The sequence below is a fragment of the Betta splendens genome, chromosome 1 (assembly GCF_900634795.4).
Source record: "Betta splendens chromosome 1, fBetSpl5.4, whole genome shotgun sequence".
NCBI classification, from domain to species: Eukaryota; Metazoa; Chordata; class Actinopteri; order Anabantiformes; family Osphronemidae; genus Betta; species Betta splendens.
This window is the reverse complement of record NC_040881.3, coordinates 15,711,530-15,730,575: the sequence shown is the minus strand read 5'-3', so window position 1 is coordinate 15,730,575 and position 19,046 is coordinate 15,711,530. Positions and strand designations below refer to the sequence as shown.

The 19,046-nt window shown below is 45.6% G+C and overlaps 2 protein-coding genes across 2 annotated transcripts; both read left to right on the top strand.

Moving 5' to 3' along the window:
- Window positions 1-1,270: 1,270 nt before the first annotated feature.
- Window positions 1,271-13,465, top strand: aspscr1 (ASPSCR1 tether for SLC2A4, UBX domain containing). The gene is made up of 17 exons (XM_029157747.3): window positions 1,271-1,423; window positions 1,643-1,698; window positions 2,099-2,213; window positions 3,531-3,631; window positions 4,548-4,605; window positions 4,687-4,760; window positions 4,842-5,388; window positions 6,043-6,090; window positions 6,169-6,308; window positions 7,044-7,125; window positions 7,210-7,276; window positions 7,641-7,703; window positions 8,195-8,247; window positions 10,973-11,024; window positions 11,126-11,195; window positions 11,647-11,840; window positions 13,164-13,465. The coding sequence occupies exons 1-17, from the start codon at window positions 1,334-1,336 to the stop codon at window positions 13,172-13,174; spliced, it is 1,821 nt and encodes a 606-aa protein (XP_029013580.1). The 5' UTR covers window positions 1,271-1,333; the 3' UTR covers window positions 13,175-13,465.
- Window positions 13,466-15,626: 2,161 nt separating this feature from the next.
- Window positions 15,627-18,978, top strand: LOC114863258 (myeloid-associated differentiation marker-like protein 2). The gene is made up of 3 exons (XM_029164182.3): window positions 15,627-16,630; window positions 16,825-17,159; window positions 17,232-18,978. Exons 2-3 carry the CDS (start codon window positions 16,879-16,881, stop codon window positions 17,869-17,871), a joined length of 921 nt encoding a protein of 306 aa, XP_029020015.1. The 5' UTR covers window positions 15,627-16,630; window positions 16,825-16,878; the 3' UTR covers window positions 17,872-18,978.
- The last annotated feature ends 68 nt before the right edge of the window (window positions 18,979-19,046 follow it).

Sequence of the window (19,046 nt, the reverse complement as noted above, 5' to 3'; positions counted from 1 at the left end):
AACAACTCTCTGTGTTGAATTCAAATATCAGTAAATTCTGAAGCTTATTTTTGGACATAGATTCATAGTACTTTGTCCTTTGCACAGAATCTGAATCAATGATATTGAGGATTCAAATCTATCTTCCTTCAGTTTTTTTTGTGGACAATATAAATCACTGGAATTATTCTAATAACAAACAATACATCAACAGTGGTGGAATGCTGTCATTGTGTTTAGACTAAATGAAATTAAATAACTAAATAAATCTCTTTTCCATTAATTATTTCGTAATTAAAGATTTATTTGATGCAACTTTTGAGAGGCTCCAGATGCTTTCGGGGGCTTGTGCTACATTCAGGGACAGTTTGGGAAGTTGGTATCCTGCTGAGTGAGGAAGGAAACAAGATTGTTTGTTTGTTTATTCAGATGGTGACAATTTCCCCCCATAACTGAGAACTGCATTCACCTCCCTCTCTCAACTGTCTTCCGTGGACTCTGATGTACTCCATCAGTCTGTCGTGGACCTATGAAACTCCGGCCTCACACCTCTCCATCTGTTGGCACCATGTGTTGTCTGTTTAGTCTGATTCCACTTTCGTTCCTGTTTGATTCTTGTTGAGAGAAAACAGACTTGATTCACAAAATATATAGATCATCTGTTAAGCTGTAAAGGGCGCATTTACAATGTTGTTCATGTGGGCAACAGATTGGTTGCGTTGTTTACCACAGACAAACACGATCTATTCTTGATGTATGAGGGTAACTGCAAGTATACCAACCTGAACAGGCCTTTCATTCGGTGATGGTATAGAGAACACCATCTGAGAATATTGTACAACATCTCTAATTTTTTATCTGGGAAAATGTGAAACCATTACATGTACTTTTATGTTTAGAGCCACAGTCAGGCTTGATTTCTGTGCACTCACTCCTCATTGAATACACCTGGCAATCATATTTCAGGTAACTAACAGTGGGAAGCTAAAAGGACATGGAGTCTAGAGGCCGGGGGTTGGCCACCTCTAATATAATATTCATGAACCCAGTGAGGTGCAAATAAAAGGACCAGGGAATGTTTTAACTTGCTGCAATAAATAGTGCAAGTTTAAAAGTCAGTCAATGCAGTTTAACAACACTTAAACCAAAATCCCAGCAATCAAAAAATGAGCAAAAGCAGTCTTCATTTACATGCTTTAGCCATTAGAATGTCTCTATCTATCTGTGTTGTACAATATATCTATTACAATTACAACTTGCAATTTTAAAACGTTGAACTGGCCCTTTAAATATTGTCGCGACCGCTGTTTTCAATAAAGTTAATTCAAATAAACAACGTGACGTACGGCGCACAATGGCAGCCAGTGGCTCAGCTGTAACAGTTCTCACCCCAAATGGGAGAAGACAGACAGTTAAAGTGTCTTCAAACACACCGTTATTACAGGTAACCCCTTTCATTAGGGACATTATCTGTGTTTTCTGTCTGACTTTGTTTCGTTCTGGTCGTATGTTTTGAAGCTAGCGCAGACTATTAGCTTGTTTGGCTAACAGCAGTTAGCCAGTGACAGATCAGTTTCTGTTTTGGGGTTATTAAAATTAAACATTTTCAATTATTTTGTGGTCTGGCATTATTGTAAACATTCGTAATTCTTTGTACTTTCAGGTGCTGGAGGAGGTTTGCAAAAAGCATGGATTTGACCCCGATGATCACGGTTTGAAGTGAGTATGAGTTGGTTAGTGTTGCTGTCATCGAAACATCACCGCTAAATCTGACGTTTGTAGCCTTTTTAGCAATTAAGGGCCCGATCTGAGTCTGTATCTGAATAGACTGTAATTAAACCATACGTGTCTGGTGACTCGTATGGTTTAGCTTTGTACAGTATATGGTGTCTGTGAAATGTAGGTCTGGAAGTAAAACAGTAGTGTGTGTTGTTAGTATAAGCACTAGATTGGTTTGTAACCTATTTATTAGCTAAGGAGGATGCCCACATACCTTATTGTACTAGAATTCATGTATTCTCCGCAACTACTGGACAACAAAAATTGGAATAAGTGTTTTTACATATAGCTGACTCAATAAGAACTATGGTATTTAATTATCCTGCCATGTTGTTGACAGGTTTCAGAGGACTGTTATGGATCTTACATTACCATGGAGATTTGCCAACCTGCCAAACAACGCAAAACTGGAAATGGTGACAAGCACAAGGAAACAAGCTGCAGCTGACAGCCAGGTGAGAGAGAGAGAGAGAGAGAGAGAGAGAGAGAGAGAGAGAGAGAGAGAGAGAGAGAGAGAGAGAGAGAGAGAGAGAGAGAGAGAGAGAGAGAGAGAGAGAGAGAGAGAGAGAGAGAGAGGCTTGAGATCTGGTTTTTAATATTGATTGATCAGACTAAATACGCACCATCATCACCAGTAGCACTTAATGAAACTCTAAAATTAGACCATATTACCTAAAATATTCAAAAGACACTATCTAGTCAGTATTTTTCCAATATTTGCAATAAATTTATAATTTACCCAAGATAGACTTCTACTAAAGTGCTTAGTTGTTTATCCACTGCAGGATGATGCTGACTATTTAGAAAAAGTTATTTGTTTTTCTTGTTTTTAATTTTGGTGTTTAGGGTAATTTTTATTCCTGAGGGAAATACACTGAAAATACATTCAACCGGGAAATCAACAAAACAAAAACTAATGATACTGGTGGCAAAGTTATGTGTTTCCCACCTAGAATTATGTTTCAATAAAAAATTACAAATAATATGGCTTTAAACACAGTCCTTATTGTGTCTGTAAGCTGTTTGTGAGCGTTTTTATTGTCATTACCTGGAGTTCAGTAAGTATGCGCTCATTCCCTGACTTGTATCCAAAAAAGCACTTTGTTGTAAATGAGCTGTTGTTTCCTATGACATCATGGCACCATATTCCAAGCAATAAAATCACATCTGAGTTTGATTTGTTGATCTTGTTGTGCTTTGATGGATTGTTGACTGTTGATACCGCACACATTTTATATACTTACACTCCAATCCCTGTGCCACACGCACACTCATACAGAGCAGCGCCCAGGATTCTCATTAACCGTGTGTCATGTTTCGTCACTGACAGCCAAGGCGGTCTTTTCATCTGTCCCGGTGTGCTGGTGCACCGCCTGATGTCCATGTCAGACATCATGGTTGTTTAGTAAACAGAAACGATTACAAAATGACTCCGTGTGAAAGAGCAACAGAGACTCGCAGTAATTTCTGGTGGTTTTCAGACTGAGCCAGCACATGTGCAGCTTGATCAAGCTGGCTTATCAAAGAACTTTCTACGTGACACATTGTATCAGAACCTAAACCTTAAAAATAATTGTTTGATTCACTTGTTTTGTCAAAATATTCTAGTAAATCCTTTTTTATAAGACAACAGTAAAAGTGAAATCCTATTGTTTTATTGTTTGTTTGTGGTAGAATAGTTTGTCTTTAACACTCAACAACAATCATAACAATAGGAATATGAAAGAAATGTCACATGTCTAAATGTTCGTATATGTGTTACTATCCCTCAGGTGCGGATTGCTCTGCAGATGGAGGACGGCTCTAGGCTCCAGGGTTCCTTCTCCTGTGCTCAGAGTTTGTGGGAGCTGCTGACACATTTTCCTCAGACCAGGTATGTATGTGCCCTGCTCTATTTTAAATGCCCAAACTGTCACAGGTTTAATTAATAGGTAAGAGGTTTTTTTAGTTTTTGTGGGTTGGAAGTGTTTTTGGATAGTGTTTTCACCCACATTCTTTATTCTCTTCACTTTTAACTGACTTGAATAAAACAATATAATGAAAAGACTAAAAATAGAGCCGTATATTCTTTTGCTTGTTCAAAGTGTTAACTGTGAAGCATTACGGTGAAGTAACACTTCACTGCTTTGAACAACAGTGAGAAACTCCAGCCCAAGAATATGGTCCTCACAAGTGTAGACACCACACATGTGTTTGCCAACTTTTCACTGGGATGGAAAGTGAAGGTGGTCATTGTGCAGGAATGAGCGCAGTCCAGCAGCTCTAGGTTAGATAACATCCCTCCTCACCACTCCTCTACCGCAGTTTATGCTTTCCCACACATCACCAGCACTCACTGAGACACGCACACACACACACATGCAGCTGTTGCTCAGTAGTTCCAGCTGTGCTTTGCCAGGTGCTTGTGCATCTGTCCAGCCCCTCATCTCATCTCTATTAAATGACATCACTCCCTATTATGATCCTGTTCCAGGGAACTTACGTTTCCATGAAATTAATACTAGCTGCACAGTGTAAAAGTCTCTGGGAATGTTGTGAAGCAAAGGGGGGAGCTTTGATTTTTAGAGCTGAAGAGAACAATAATAAAACATTTATGGTTCAGTTAATTTCTACATGGGATCGTGCACACATGGTTTACACATGCAGTACACCACTGCAGTGCATTAGATTTTATTGTAAAATCACAGAGCTGATTTCCCTCAACAAGAGAAATTAACTTCTGTGCCATGTTTTGTTACAGGAAATAATTCACCCATAATATATAATGTGAGTTTCTTTTAATTCTCCAGAGTGTCAGAGCTTTCTGAAACAGGATCCACTCCTGTGTGTGTGTACATGAGAGATGAGGTATGTTATGTTCCTTTCCTATATCAAGAGACAAATGTGAGTTTTGTGGTAACACTGCTGTTTGTCCACGTATATGTTAAGGTAAGTGGAGAAGAAGCACTAAAGGAAACCACTCTGAAATCTCTGGGTCTCACAGGAGGAAGTGCCATTGTCAGGTATGTGGACTACTTGTTTCAACTTGGTCTGCAAGGTCTGCAAATGCTTATGGTAAAATTGGGTTATGATTTCTTTTTAAGGTTTTTACTAAAGAAAAATACCCCGGGAGAAGAACAAGATGGTAGAGAGGTCACCAAAATAGTTGTTAAGCCAATCCTGCCTGTTGCTAAGGAAACCGCATTTAGCCCAGCATCCCAGCCAAGTCCTGCTCTTTTGCATCCAGAGACGTCACTGTCAGATGTGACTAAAGGCTCAGCTCATGGTAGTCCAATGGAAACTCCGATTCCCGTGTCTTCCATAAGTACACCTCCACTTCAACAGGAAGACGTCCTGAAACATCAGGAGGCCGTTCGGCCAAAGGTTCCTCTTGTCGGTGGTGAAACGCCAGAGGAAGATGGCGAGAAGGCAGGACCTTCGGGACTGAACTCCCATCACTCTTCCTCCTCGTCCGTTCCCTCAGCTGCTTTCATTCCCTTCTCTGGAGGTGGCCAGCGCCTCGGAGGCCTGGGTATCGGAGTACCGGCGCATTCTGCATCTTCAGCCTTGTCATCCTCATCACCTCTGACCACTACAGTAGAGTCACCCAAAGCCAAGAAAGCCAAACCGAGCTACTCTTCTAGTGCTAAGGTGAGCTACTTTTATTGCCACAGTGAGTAAAGCAGCTTAGTGTGTTCACTGTCAAACCTAATGTGTATAGTAATATTAGTATAGTGTATACTATAGTAATAATGCTTCAAGCTAAGAAAGCTCATGGTTTCATCCATCCACAGAACATTTTTATAGTAGCCTTTGTTTATTCACATGGCCTGAGTAAACTGTAGACCACATCATCTGATGTCTAGTAGTAGCTTTATTCATGCCAGGCATAGCTGTTTAAAGGTTTTCATATAGTTGACACACTAACAGCGAACTTCAATTCACCTAATGTTACCCTGTGGTTCCTTGTGGCCTGGAGTCCTACACGCCTTACTCTTGGTTTGATCTCTGTTGTTGTTGCTGAGTGTTGTCTATTGGGTCCAAACTCTTTAGAAATCATTTATAACCCGTTACTTAGCACTGTCTTCTCTTCTTTATACTGCATAAGACCTACCAGGGTCAGTGGAAAAAGTGGAAGTTTTCTTATACGTATGAGTGGTTGCACTGTCAATTCCGGGGATTCACCCATGATCAACTCTTGTTTTCTGGTGCATTATTTTTTTTTTCAAGTTTAATCAAGCTTTTTGTACTTTGTATTGTAATTTACTATCTGACTGTAGCTGTGTGTGTTCCTTCATACTGTAGCACCAAACCTCAGCCAATCAGTCAAAAGAGGGGACAGAGGACTTAAAGGTAAACATATTTGTTTCATATCAAAATCTTCTGCCATTCAACCGCATTAACTTTCATCCATTTACTTCCTCTCTGCAGCCAGTGGACAGGGAGTCTCTCATCTACCACTTGGACTCAGTCTCCTGTCACTCTGAGGATCAGGGAGAGCTGCCTGATGAGTTCTTTGAAGTGACCATGGATGATGTGCGGAAGCGCTTTGCCCAGCTGAAGAGTGAAAGGTGGGGGGAGGAGAGGTGGTGGAGGGACTTTACTCAGACAACAACTGAGAGATATTTTGTATAAATACCTTGTTGCTGCAGAAACGCGTCTGGATCAGATGTTCCTTCACTGTTTGTAACAGATAATTAGTCAGTTTGGCATTTGGTCCTGTGGTGTTTCGTCGATGAATAACCCTTAATTGTAGAATACCATGGCAATGATGAGAGGCCATCGGGAGGCAGAATGCCGGGCATCACTGCGTGCGTTTTGAAGTTTTTATTTATTTATGAGTGCTTCTTCAAAACAGATGCGGACGAGTTTATTCTGTGCGCTCTGCATGTTACCGCAGCAGACCACAGCTGCTGAGACGCCGTGTGTGTTTGCAAACATGTTCTCATTTATAGGACACCATGCACACTCTGGGCCGTTCTAAATATGGTGTACAGGGACCAATTAGTAAACCTGTTTTGTGTAGACATTCATCTTTTCACCCATCAGGTCGAGACCTCACCAAGTACATCCTTTAATCTCCGTCTACATTGACTTAGCTGGCTGCCTCATTGCTACACTACTACTGTGTCAATGACTGCAATTACCCAGTGTATAATTAGGACGACCACAGCAATTCATCTCTGCCTGTGACATGCACACACACATACACGGCCACACACGAGTAAGGGCAGCCGAAGAAACACCCACTGTTTCTCTTCCCTGGTCTTTAACTGTCTCTGTCTCCCTCACTCTCTTTCCCTTAGAAAGCTATTGGAAGAGGCTCCGCTAATGACTAAATCTCTAAGAGAATCACAGATGAAAGAGAAGATGGACAGATACCCCAAAGTGAGTCCAGGCTACTTGCACACATTCTCAATCCTGTTATGTTTATCACATGCTTCTTTTAAATGCACAGACCTTTGTCTCCAGGTGGTCCTGAGGGTTCAGTTTCCAGACAGACACGTTCTACAGGGCTTTTTCAGGCCTCTCGAGACAGGTGCGTGCGTGCGTGCGTGCGTGCGTGCGTGCGTGTGTGCGTGCGTGCGTGTGTGTGTGGGGCAAGTGCTCATTTCAGCTCACTAGCCACAGGTATGGCTGCAATGTTAGAGCTACTTCTGGCTCCCTCACCACATGTATGACTGTAGCCACAGCAGAGTGACAGAGACAGAAAGAATGAGCCAGGTCTGTAATTCCAGGGATTAGATGCATCTCAGGCCCAACAGCAACACGACAGCCAGCAGAGCAACAAATTGATGGGAAATTCCACTGAAAAGTGAATTACACTGCACACACTGTCTGATGCTCATGGAGCAGCGTGTTTATCTGTAAGCTCATGTTCTGTGTGTGTCTTCTGTGACCAGTTGGTGCTGTGAGGCTGTTTGTGAGCAGCCACTTGGAAGATCCCCAGCTCAGTTTCTACCTGTGTAAGTGTTTGTAGAAATTCCTGTTAACTAACCACAACATCATCAAGCATCACAATCGACTCCAGATTTATCTCTGAATATTTACAGTTGACTTAATTTTAGAATACTGTAGTTTCAGAGTGAGAATGTGTCTTTTCTTAGTATGAGCATAATGATAATTGATCATTTAATCACTTTTGATTTTATCTGGAAGATGTCAGAAAGGCGCCCACCTAATCACTCAAGATCTATTTTTGTCCAGCCAAAATCATTGAACCAGTCCCTAATATTTCAAATAGCAAATGATGGATCTCCTGTCAAATAATGAATTGATTAATCAGCTAATGCATTACAGGTAAATTGCTGACAATAGTTAATAATTATTACAGATTGCCCACACATTCCTTTTCAGACAAAACTTTTTCTAGATAAAACCTGATTATCTTGTAAATGTGTAAATTTAACTCCCAAAGCTCGAATGTCTCCTGATTTTTGTCAATACTTCATTTCAGTCACCACCCCCCCAAAAACCATTCTGAGTGACCCTTCAGCTTCTCTTTTCCAGGTAAGACTTCCTCACATTTCCCTTAAAGCCACACTAGACATGAACAGACCACATTACGATCAAATTCCAGGCAACAACACCTTCAAATGTCCCATCTTCTTCCAAACTGTCTCAACACGCTCGCAGATTGTAAAACGTATCGGCTGGTCCTTTTCTCTGCTTCAAAGCCCCACCACATTCCCGTTATCCCCCTCTCCTCTCACTCCCACACACTCACACTTGCCCCCCCCCCCCTCCACTGTCCTTGACCCCAGCTGGGCTTGATTTTTCCCAGACTGGCACATGGGGTTAATACAGGCCTTGCTTTGATCTCAACACACACACAGAGCAATGGGCAGCCTTGATGCTTTGTTGCCTTCAAGTTCAGAGCCATTCGTGTGGTGAAACACTTGAAAGTCATGCGAAACAAGTAGGGGAAGAAATGGAAGTTACTACTCTGGTTCAGTTGATCAATGTCAAAGATTATCACATGCATTATTTTATTAGTGCTTCACTTCTGTTTTTGTCATTATGACTCACATCGACCCTGAAGTAGACAGCCTATTTTCCTATACTGCCTATTTTCCAACTACATCTTGCTCTCTTCCTCCTCCACCACTCTCCCTCTTCCCAACCCTCTCTTGTGCCTCACCCCCCTGCCTCCATCTCTCCTCCCCTTACCCCCATGTCTCTACCTATTAGGGACTTAAAAGCGTTAAAGCGCACCAAAACAAAATCTTTAATCCTCTTGGTGTCATGTTTCTCACACACATGGACACACTGTCTGGCTGGTTCCCTGTCTATACATCAATCTCTGACACACACACATGCAAAGAATCTTTAATCTTCTTTTTCCATGTCACATGCACACATTTATGTACTCCCAGTGTGTCCCTCTCTGTCACACACACACAGACTTTAATCACTTTGTGTCATGTCGGGAAAGGAATGTTTCCCAACCCAGCAGCTCTTTGATACCAGCGTCCCCTCCCTCATCCGTCTCTCCCTCTGTCTTCCATCGGGATTTGTTATGCCTTTTTTCATTCTCTATCTCCATCTCTCTCATACACACACACACACACACACACACACACACACACACACACACACACACACACACACACACACACACACACCGGGTCTTCTCCCAATGCCCTGTCTTCCCAAATGGGGCTTGCTGCTGCCAGAAAGGAGCAGGATAGCAGGAATGTCCATTGTCCCACTGTAACACATTGTTTCCCTAACAGCAATTAGGCCAGCGTGTCCTATTTTAGCAACCAGCTAGTGAGGATGAGAGCGGGACACAGAGAAAGAGCAGTGTGTGTGTAAGATGATTTGTAGAGGAGGGTAAACCTGCCTGATCCTAGTGATAACTATTGTTTTTATGCTGCTGCCCTTAAACTGTACATAGAACAGTTACTCACGGTACTGGATGTGTGTCAGGTGAATAGACCCTCCCATGTCACCTCATTGCTGTTGCTCATAGATAACCCAGGGCAGCTTTACTACCAACAGTGGATTCTTGGTTTCAGACAGACAAAAGCAGCTTCTTATTTCAGCCGACATTACAAATGTTTTATGGTCCTGTATCAGGAACTCACAAATGTTAGATATATAGGCTAAGCCCTGTCAGAGTTTTTTATTGTTTAAGGGATGGCTATTAAAATGAGAGATGATGTACTGAGGTCTATTATCTCATAGAGCCCAATGGGGCAACTTCAGACTTCATATTTTGTTTTCAAAGAACCATCCACCTCAAGATATTCAACTTAAATTACTATGAAATACACAACCTTCAACATTTCAGATGCTAGAACAAGCAAAATGTTTAACATGCTCACCTAATGATGATGATGATGATGACGTAAACCCATTACACTCTTAAACAGCCTTAAATTCAACTAAAGTATTTCTGACATCTGCAAATAAATGTTGCAGATGTCAGAAATAATGTTGACGAAAGAAAGTATGGCACTTCAGCACTGAGCACTAACTAAAGCTCCAGTCTGCCCAGTTGCTAGAAATGGAGATTATGAGGTGAAGTGGGCAGAAGATGGAATTTTGGTTCTGGACGCTGAAGCTCTTGACCACCACTATAGCTTATCCTTCACTCATCATGGCTTTCACCAAACCCCCCACCACCTCTCCCACACACCCCAAAGCAGATAAGCTGTCCACCAACACAGCAACATCACACATATTTAGGATTAGCTAAATAAAACATTAAATAAACCATTAATCAAGAAGAGTATATATACTTTATATATACCCCTCTTGTTAAAGCAAAGCTGTCCATCACAATATGGCATTCAGTGTAATATATGCTGCTTGTTAAACTGCTGGACAGAACAAAAAAAATCATGGCTTTCACAGCCTGATTCCCACTCAAGCTGAACTTTGTACTCGGCTCACACCAGACTGAGCGCAGGTACACCACTTGCCTGTCTGTCTGCGCCTTCACCTCATAATTGTACGGTTGCTAATATTGCAGCCGCCGAGCCCGTCACGGGTGAGGAGGGTTGCGCTCCAGGGGCGAAAGTGTTTTCGCTAAGCATTTGATTGCCTCTCATTTTGTGGTCCGCATCAAAGGGCCACACTCACTGATTCAGACCCTCGGGCCATGAATCATCGTCAGACATGAACCATGGATGTTTGTCTGTAGCAGGTGGTGGTTCTGCTCAGAAATTGCCTTGTGTGCCAAGCACTTGTTAACGCTGCTGTTCATCTCTCCTGTCTGCGTCTGTAGGCCGACCTGGTCCCTGGTGCGCTGGTGTACTTTGGCTGTGACGCTAGGACAGGTCTCTGTTCACGTGATGAATTGGACATGTTGCATTACTGAGAAACATAACCCCAAAACAAAAGTTACCACTGTGTGACTGTCTTTCTGTTTCCTACACAGATTGTTACATAAAGAGGGATCTACTTGAATCGTCTGTCTCAGCCTCGCAAGCAAATGAGACTGTGGCAAGGTATGCGTACGTGCGTGTGTGTGTGTACATGCACTTGTATCCCGCGGCAACCAGACTATTTTCCTGTCACAAAGCTGTCATCATTGGAATCCCTTTGAGGTTCTGCCTAAACAGCAGGTGCCCCCATGTGCCCTCATTTCCTACACACACACACACACACACACACACACACACACACACACACACACACACACACACACACACACACACTTTCCGCTCCTCCTAAACATAGGGCCCGTTTCCCAAAAGTGACCCCCACCTGTTGTCCTTTAACGTCCGTAACAAGGTCGTTGCACTGTGTCCAAGTCACACAGTCAAAGTTAACTTCTGGTACAGATCGTCTATTCAATTCTGTTTTTATGTGACCTTAAAATGTGTGTGTGTGTGTGTGTGTGTGTGTTTTATTTTTTTTATTTGAGCCTCTGTTTCTCATCTCTCGTCCCCATCTCAGCTGCATGCTCCAGTCCCCAACACCCTCTTCCAGCTTTCTGGCCCCTGAAGAGCCACTGCATCCTCCAGAACAGGAGCCTTCAACAGGAGCCAGCGATGCTGCAGAGGATGAGCAGGACGCTTCTACACAGACCCAGGCTGCTAGAACCACCAGGTCTGATCCAGGAAAGGTGCCCAAATGGCTGAAGCTTCCAGGTGAGGACCAGAAAAATGACCTTTACTGTTCACTTCACTTATCTTATCCTCTTGGTCATCCTTCTAAACAGCAAGCTCATTGGGTTGTTCCTTCTCCATGGTGTCAACAGTAAGTAATGTTAAGCCTGTCACCTCTCTATCAAGAAGGACAAGACCCGGTGATGGTGTGGATATTTGATTGTCTGCAGAAAACACTGTCCCATAATCTGGTGGATGTCGTAGTGGACAGAGCTCATTGACGGTTCAGTCAGCTGATTAATAACACTTCAGCTGATTCTCATACACGTATATTCTGTCTAACAACCTTGTGGTCTCCATTGTTTTCACACGGAAAGCATCAGACTTACTCCTTCAGTCCAGCCCAGCATCCTGCCGTCTCTGGGAGTACTTCCTCTTTTTGTAAGAAAACAACACATGGGTCCAGCCACGCGATTCTTACTCCGCCAAACACACACACACACACACACACACACACACACACACACACACACACACACACACACACACACACACACACACACACACACACACAACCACAGTGAATAGGAAATGGCTTTTGAAAGCAGAATTCCCCCCCATGACTCACTAGATAAGGATGCATGTTAGAAGCAGCAGTTAACTGACCCCTCTGGACCACTACACCAACCACTCCGGGCCCTGGGCCACTGCCACTGGGCCACATCACACGGCACGAGCCGCTGTGGTCGACCCAGGCATGGCGCTTCTCTGTTGGTCTGCTGTGTTTTTGGTGGTCACTGCATTGATGTTTTGTTGAGAATATTGCTCCCTTTTCCCCCTATCCCGCTGTCTTGTTTGTGTTTTTATGTGCTTTTTATTCCTTGCCTGATCTCTGTGTGTGTCCATGAGCATCTCATAGCAAAGTTGTGGCTGCTTTCTCTTTCATGAGGAAATTTAAAAGAAAAAAGAGCGAGGGAGGGGGCTGAATCAGGAATTATAGACTCCATGTGTGGAGCCCTGCAGAGGACACACGCAGACACAGAAGACTTTCATACTCTCTGTCAGAGGCTTTTCATCCATCACTGAAGATGTCCTGCAGTTTAACCTGTGGTTAAATGAGATGTCAGAGTGTGTTCATGTGTTCTGGGGAAATCAAGATCAGAGCCAGCAACCTTCTAGTCCTCAGCCAACCAACGACCTTCTGGGATTTAAGTCACTTGCTGTTGAGTGTCACACAGTGTTTTTGAAAGTTCTCAGGATGATCCTCTTAATGTTAAATGGTTTTAGTACATGTCTGGTCTCAAACAACGATATGTTGTTTTTAGGAAGTGCCTAACTGAAAGCTCTTTCCTGTTTCTTCTGCAGGTAAAAAATAAAATGACTGATGCGCATCGATGCAAGGACTGATCACGGCAGGCGTCGGACCAGCTCGGCCACCCAGAATTAGGAGAGCGCTTAAATCATTGCTGTGCTTTGGCTCTAGAAAAAAAAAAACTCTGATGGATTTGATCTATCATGGAGGAAAGTACTGAACCTGGTTAAGTAGTAATGTTCGATTGCCAAGAAGATTGAAGTGATTCATTCCGGTTGCTGTTTGTGTGGAGGGGGGCTGAAGAGGTCGAACTGTAACACACAGTGAATAAAGATGTTTGATGGTTGATCTAAAATGTGCCTTTTACTGACTCAAATTGAAGTTTAGCCAAGCAGAAGACTTATTTTAAACAATCTCACCCCAAGGGAAAAGTGATGAGCAAAAAAATCCAGTCACCACCTGCGTTAATACTTGTGTTAAACAACAACAAAGCTCCCTTTTAGCTTCACGGTCCTCCGGCCTTGTGTTGATGGGTGAAAGTAATGGGAACGTATAGTGGGATGTGTTGCACCAGAGAGCCCACGGCTGCCCTGCGTCTGGAGCTGCACGTCGGCGTTTAAAAGCAGCTCGACATTTTTCAGGTGCCTTCCTGGACACGCGGAGACCGCGGCTTTGATCTAGCGACGCACACATTCTGGCAGCAGCCTCGGGCTCTCGCACGCCCCGCTCCCTTATCGGGCCGTCTGGTAATGGTAAACAAGCAGCAGCAATTTTATGTGCTGTCACCGTCACACGCAGATTTACAGCATGTCCTTCGGTCCTCTGCCCCTCGTGCGCTCCTCTGGCTGCGGGAAGGACTTCAAAAAGAGGCCGAACACAGAGGGGAGCAGGACTCTGGCTGTTTGTGTGGTGGGCGTTTGAGGGAGCCGTGCATTCCTCCACTTATCACACACACACACACACACACACACACACACACACACACACACACACACTCTGTGTCTCACTCGCAAATTAATGACTTCCAACTGTCCTCGGATCCTTTGATGCCAAATAAAGCGATGGGCTGTTTGTGGGTTTTGTGTTAGTTGTGCGTTAGTGAAGCAGGTTTTACTTTCGCACCAATTTACTGGATTTTAGTTGATTATAGAGAGAGTTTACTATAAAATTTGTAGGGGACGATAACTAAGAGCTTTAGACACGCGTCAGCTAGTCATGCAGCGGCTGAGCCGTTCTTGGGCCCCTGCTTCCTCCTGTCCACACGCTGAAGGGTCCTCGCATCCTTGCAGCAGTGACGTCACACGCTGTATGTAAAACTCCCCCCACAGGACTCAATGAAGTGTCTGATTATTATTAATGAATAGCTGTCACGTGTGGTCTCTGAGGACTTGAGCTGAAGAGCGTCTGCTTGTCGACAGTGCTTCCTTGTGGCCGCAGTGGCAACGGCAGCTCCGCAGCTGCTTCAGAGAGCTTTCCACCCGCAGTCAAGAGTTCAGATTTTTCTCGATCTGAACCTCAGCAAGACCATTGAGGTCTAGGGGAAGTTCTTGGTCTTGGATTTTGCTCTGATGTGCAGTTTGAATTATGATCTTTTTAATCTATTTACATGCACAGATCTTGTTTGTTCCTTTTCAAAATAAAAGTGCAGGGCTGCACATGAAACATATTCAGTATTTTTACAATTTTAACTAAAAAGAATGACGTACCAAAAGGCAGCAAAGGCAACAAATGTTTTTGGTTAAATATGAGAGACATCTCAAATTTGACTGATTCTTCTGCTGCCTGAGATGTTCTCCTAATATCTGCATTCACTTTGTGCAGCTCTGCCTCCTGTCCACAGTCCGAAGACGTGGTTAGTTACTGTAGAAACCATAAATTACAGGCGTGAAGGCGAGTGTGAACGGTTTTCTGCCTGTGTGCGGCCCTAATAATGTGTAAAACGCATATCCTTATTATTCTGTGTAAATGTCCCACCCCTCTGTCAGCCTTTACACAGGGACACCACCAACCTGCAGGTGGAGACAGAGACCTGAGGACACAGAGGGCTGCTGTGGAGCTGATGGAGGACAGTGGCCGTGCTCTCAGACCATGAAGACGGGTCCAGTGAGTAACCTTAGTGTTTATGTTTGTCATGCACCTTATTGTTGCACGTTATTGTAACATGGTGCAGCCTCAAATCGCTCTCTAATATCAAACGCATTAGTAAATAACATTTTTGTGTCCCTATGTTCCAAGATAATCATGTTCGGTGAAAACGTGTCATTGTAATGTTGTGTGTGATATTCAAGGTGATGTGTAATGTTCCCTGAACATTTGAGCTAAGATTGCTTCTAGATGGTATCAGCGCCTCTAAAAGCTGCACTGATCAATATTTCTGTATTAAAAATGGAGCAGATGACTGTGTAATATTTGATCTGTGCTGCTAATAGTGACAGGCCCACAGTGAATTACCACCCAGCTCTGATCAATGCCCTGCTCTCCACTTTAACAGCTCAGCCTCTCGTTTCGCCTCACACACGCCTCCACTGGGAGCGACTTGGGGCTCGGCGCCGTGGCAACGGACACACACGCTGGACATGTGGAGCCAGAGGAGCTGGGATGGAGCTGTCAGGCCTGTAAACAACCAGCTGGAGGGCTCCATGACCTGAAGCACTACACACCGTGTACCCAGCATCAGATGCCAGGCGAAGGTTGGCACTTGAAGCACATGGCTGGCGGCTGCTGCAGCTATTTAACAAGTGACCAGCAGGAAACACACGCCCTGAATAGAACCAGCCTTCACTCACTGCGTTTATACACTTACACTACACTTACTGGTTACTGCTGTGGAATCATCTGAAGTGATGCTTCATTAACAGGGTGACAGAAGGTGTCTTATCAACTAAACTGACCCAACTGCTTAAATTAAGGATTGATATTTTATTCAGAGGCCACTTGTATGAGATATGTCTCTGATGCTTGTCTGGTGAAGTCGTCCTGCATCAAAGCAGTGGCTGCTGTCCATGACAACAAGGGCTAAACAATAACAGTAGGCCTGTTCCCTCCCCCCAACCAGACAAGGCAGGTGACCCCCCATTCTCATCCTGGGGTTGGGTAGGATTTCTATTAAACGTTATATTGTATGGTTATATGTACAGTATGTGTAACGTTCCATAGGCTGATCCTGGTCCCCTCGAGGCCAGTCATCCCCTCTACTCTCTAATACGTCTGCATGTCCCGACTCCACGCCCAAGCACATGCACGACCCCCAACAGTGGCTGCCATGGCCCAACCCTCCACATAACTCCCTCTGGTATGACAGGCGGGCAGCACCGCCTCCCCCGAAACAGAGAGGGACAGTGAGGAAGGAGAAAGTGTGTGGGAGTGGGAGAGCGGCAGACCTGGAGGATCATCCATGAGCATTCAGGAGGAGAGCCCGAGTTTGAGCCGATCCAGCTGGAACGGGAACTTCAGAGCAAAGTGCTGGTGGGGACAGGGATCTGACTGGATGTCGTTCAGGATGAGACGCTCTGTCTGAGAGGTGAGTGTGTCTGCTTGTCCAGATGCAGATGTCTCGCATGCTTTAGAACAGTGAAACAGTGGGGGGGGGGGGCCTCCAGCCCACACCTGAGCATCAGTGTTACTCTGCTTCGTTTAATCTGAAAGGATGCAATGGAAAAGTACGTAGATGAGAATCAGCTGATTGTTGATTGATTTTTCCGGCTCAATCTCAAGACGCCGAGCGGCCGCCGGATCCGCGCTCCCCTCCGTCCCCCGCTCCGCCCCGCCATGGACCCAGCGGGGGGTCCCTACCTGAACACCAAGGCCCTGTGCTCCCCGCTGGGCGCCGCCCGCCTCGCCCAGCTGGCCGCGGGCTGCGCGGCGATCGCCCTGGTGACGCACGGCGCCGGCGCCGCCGGCCCGCACGGCGCCTTCTGCATGGCGGCGTGGTGCTTCTGCTTCGCCATGTCGGCGCTGCTCTTCTTCCTGGACGCCACGCGGCTGCACAGCTGCCTCCCCGTGTCCTGGGACAACCTGACGGTCACGTGCGCGGCCCTCGCCACCCTGCTGTGAGTCCGGAGCGGTCCGATGGGATTCCTCTTGTGTGTGTGCACTGATCTGACGCCTCTGCGCTCCTGCAGGTACGTGACGGCCTCCGTGCTCTACCCGCTCTTCTTCGTCCAGGCAGAGTGCCCCTACGCCGGCTGCCAGGTCCGGAACTTCCGCATCGCGGTCAGCGCCTGCTCCGTCTTGGGCACCGTGGCCTACGGGGTGGAGGTGGGCCTGTGCCGGGCCCGGCCGGGCCAGGCCGTGGTGGGCTACATGGCCACGGCCTCCGGCCTGCTCAAGGTGGTGCAGGGCTTCGTGGCCTGCATCATCTTCGGGGCCCTGGCCAACGGCAGCGAGTTCTCGCGCCACGGCGCCACCGTGTACTGCGCGGCCGTGTACGGGTTCTGCTTCGCCCTCACCGCCGCGCTGGTGGCCACGACCATGTGCGGCCGCACCAAGGCCGTGCGCTGCATGCCCTTCGAGCGCCTGGTGGTGGTGTGCACCCTGCTGGAGGCGCTGCTGTACCTGAGCGCGTCCGTGGTGTGGCCCGTGTTCTGCTTCGACCCCAAATACGGCTCCCCGTGGAGAGACTCCTCGTGCGGGTGGGGCAAGTGTCCGTGGGACAGTAAGGTCGCGGTGGCCGCGCTCTCCTTCCTGAACCTCGCACTGTACGCGGCAGATCTCATCTACTCCCAGAGGCTGCGCTTCAGCTCCTCGCGGGTCCTGCCCTGAAGGAACCCAGTCTGGCATCCGGCATTTGTTAGATTTATCTGGATTATGTGTCACAAACAATGGGAGGGGGAGGTGTGTTACGGAGCCAGGTCATCACTGGTGCTGCAATATCAACTAACAGAGACAGAGTCAGTCTGTAAACTCAGTGGAATCTGATCTATGATCTGACAACTGTCCACTGATTGACTTCCCTCCATGCGACCCCTCTGACCTGTGAGAGATTTAGAGGGTCAGTCACCTTCATCCAAGCAGCCAGAGTCTGGAACTGTATGTCCTGCCCAGTCCTTAAATAACAAGACACTGCCACTGTCTCCCACTCGCTCACACACACACACACACGCACGCACGCACGCACGCACGCACGCACGCACGCACGCACGCACGCACGCACGCACACACACACACACACACACACACCACTTGAACCTGTGTTCAAATAATGCATGGGAATCCGGAATATATAAATAGCGAATATGACGCTGGCATCTGTGGCGTCCCAGACATGTGCAAACTCAACACCAGCGGTCGACAGACTTCACCAAGGCGGCCAAAAATAAATACTGACACTCGTGAGACAGACTGAAGTGGTGAGACAGCATTTGCAGCAGGTTGGTGTCTTGGTGCCTTTATAAAAATCCCTCCTTCAGTCTGTAATAAAAAGAATCTCCTTTTAGAAACCAGACATTGATTCACCTGGGACCCAGGAAACAAACGAACACTGGCTGAACTGATCGTCAACTGGAAACTGGACTCATCCACTGACATGAAGCTGCTATGAACAATCGTTTCACCTAATCTGTGGATGAATGACTTTTCCTAGTGTGAGATTAGGGATCATCTCATTCTGCAGCTCCTCTGTTGGAGCACGTCGTTGAAGCTTCACTGCTCTGATTCAGCCTCATATCAAAGTGAAGCCGCTTCGACTGAGGACGCTCTAATAATCCACCTGCTCAGGAGACACTGGTCCCAGACGACTGTGGAGACCAAAATAACAGGGAGCCACGTGACTTCAAAGATGTTAGAATGGAATGTAATATGTTGTATTAGCTCGTGCCTTCTCAGAGGACTGTGAATCATGTAATGGGGTTTAATAAAGCCATAAAAAGATATTAAACTGTTTCAAGATCCACAAAAACTACATAATGTACCACGTATGTGGTGATTGTGGTCAGTGA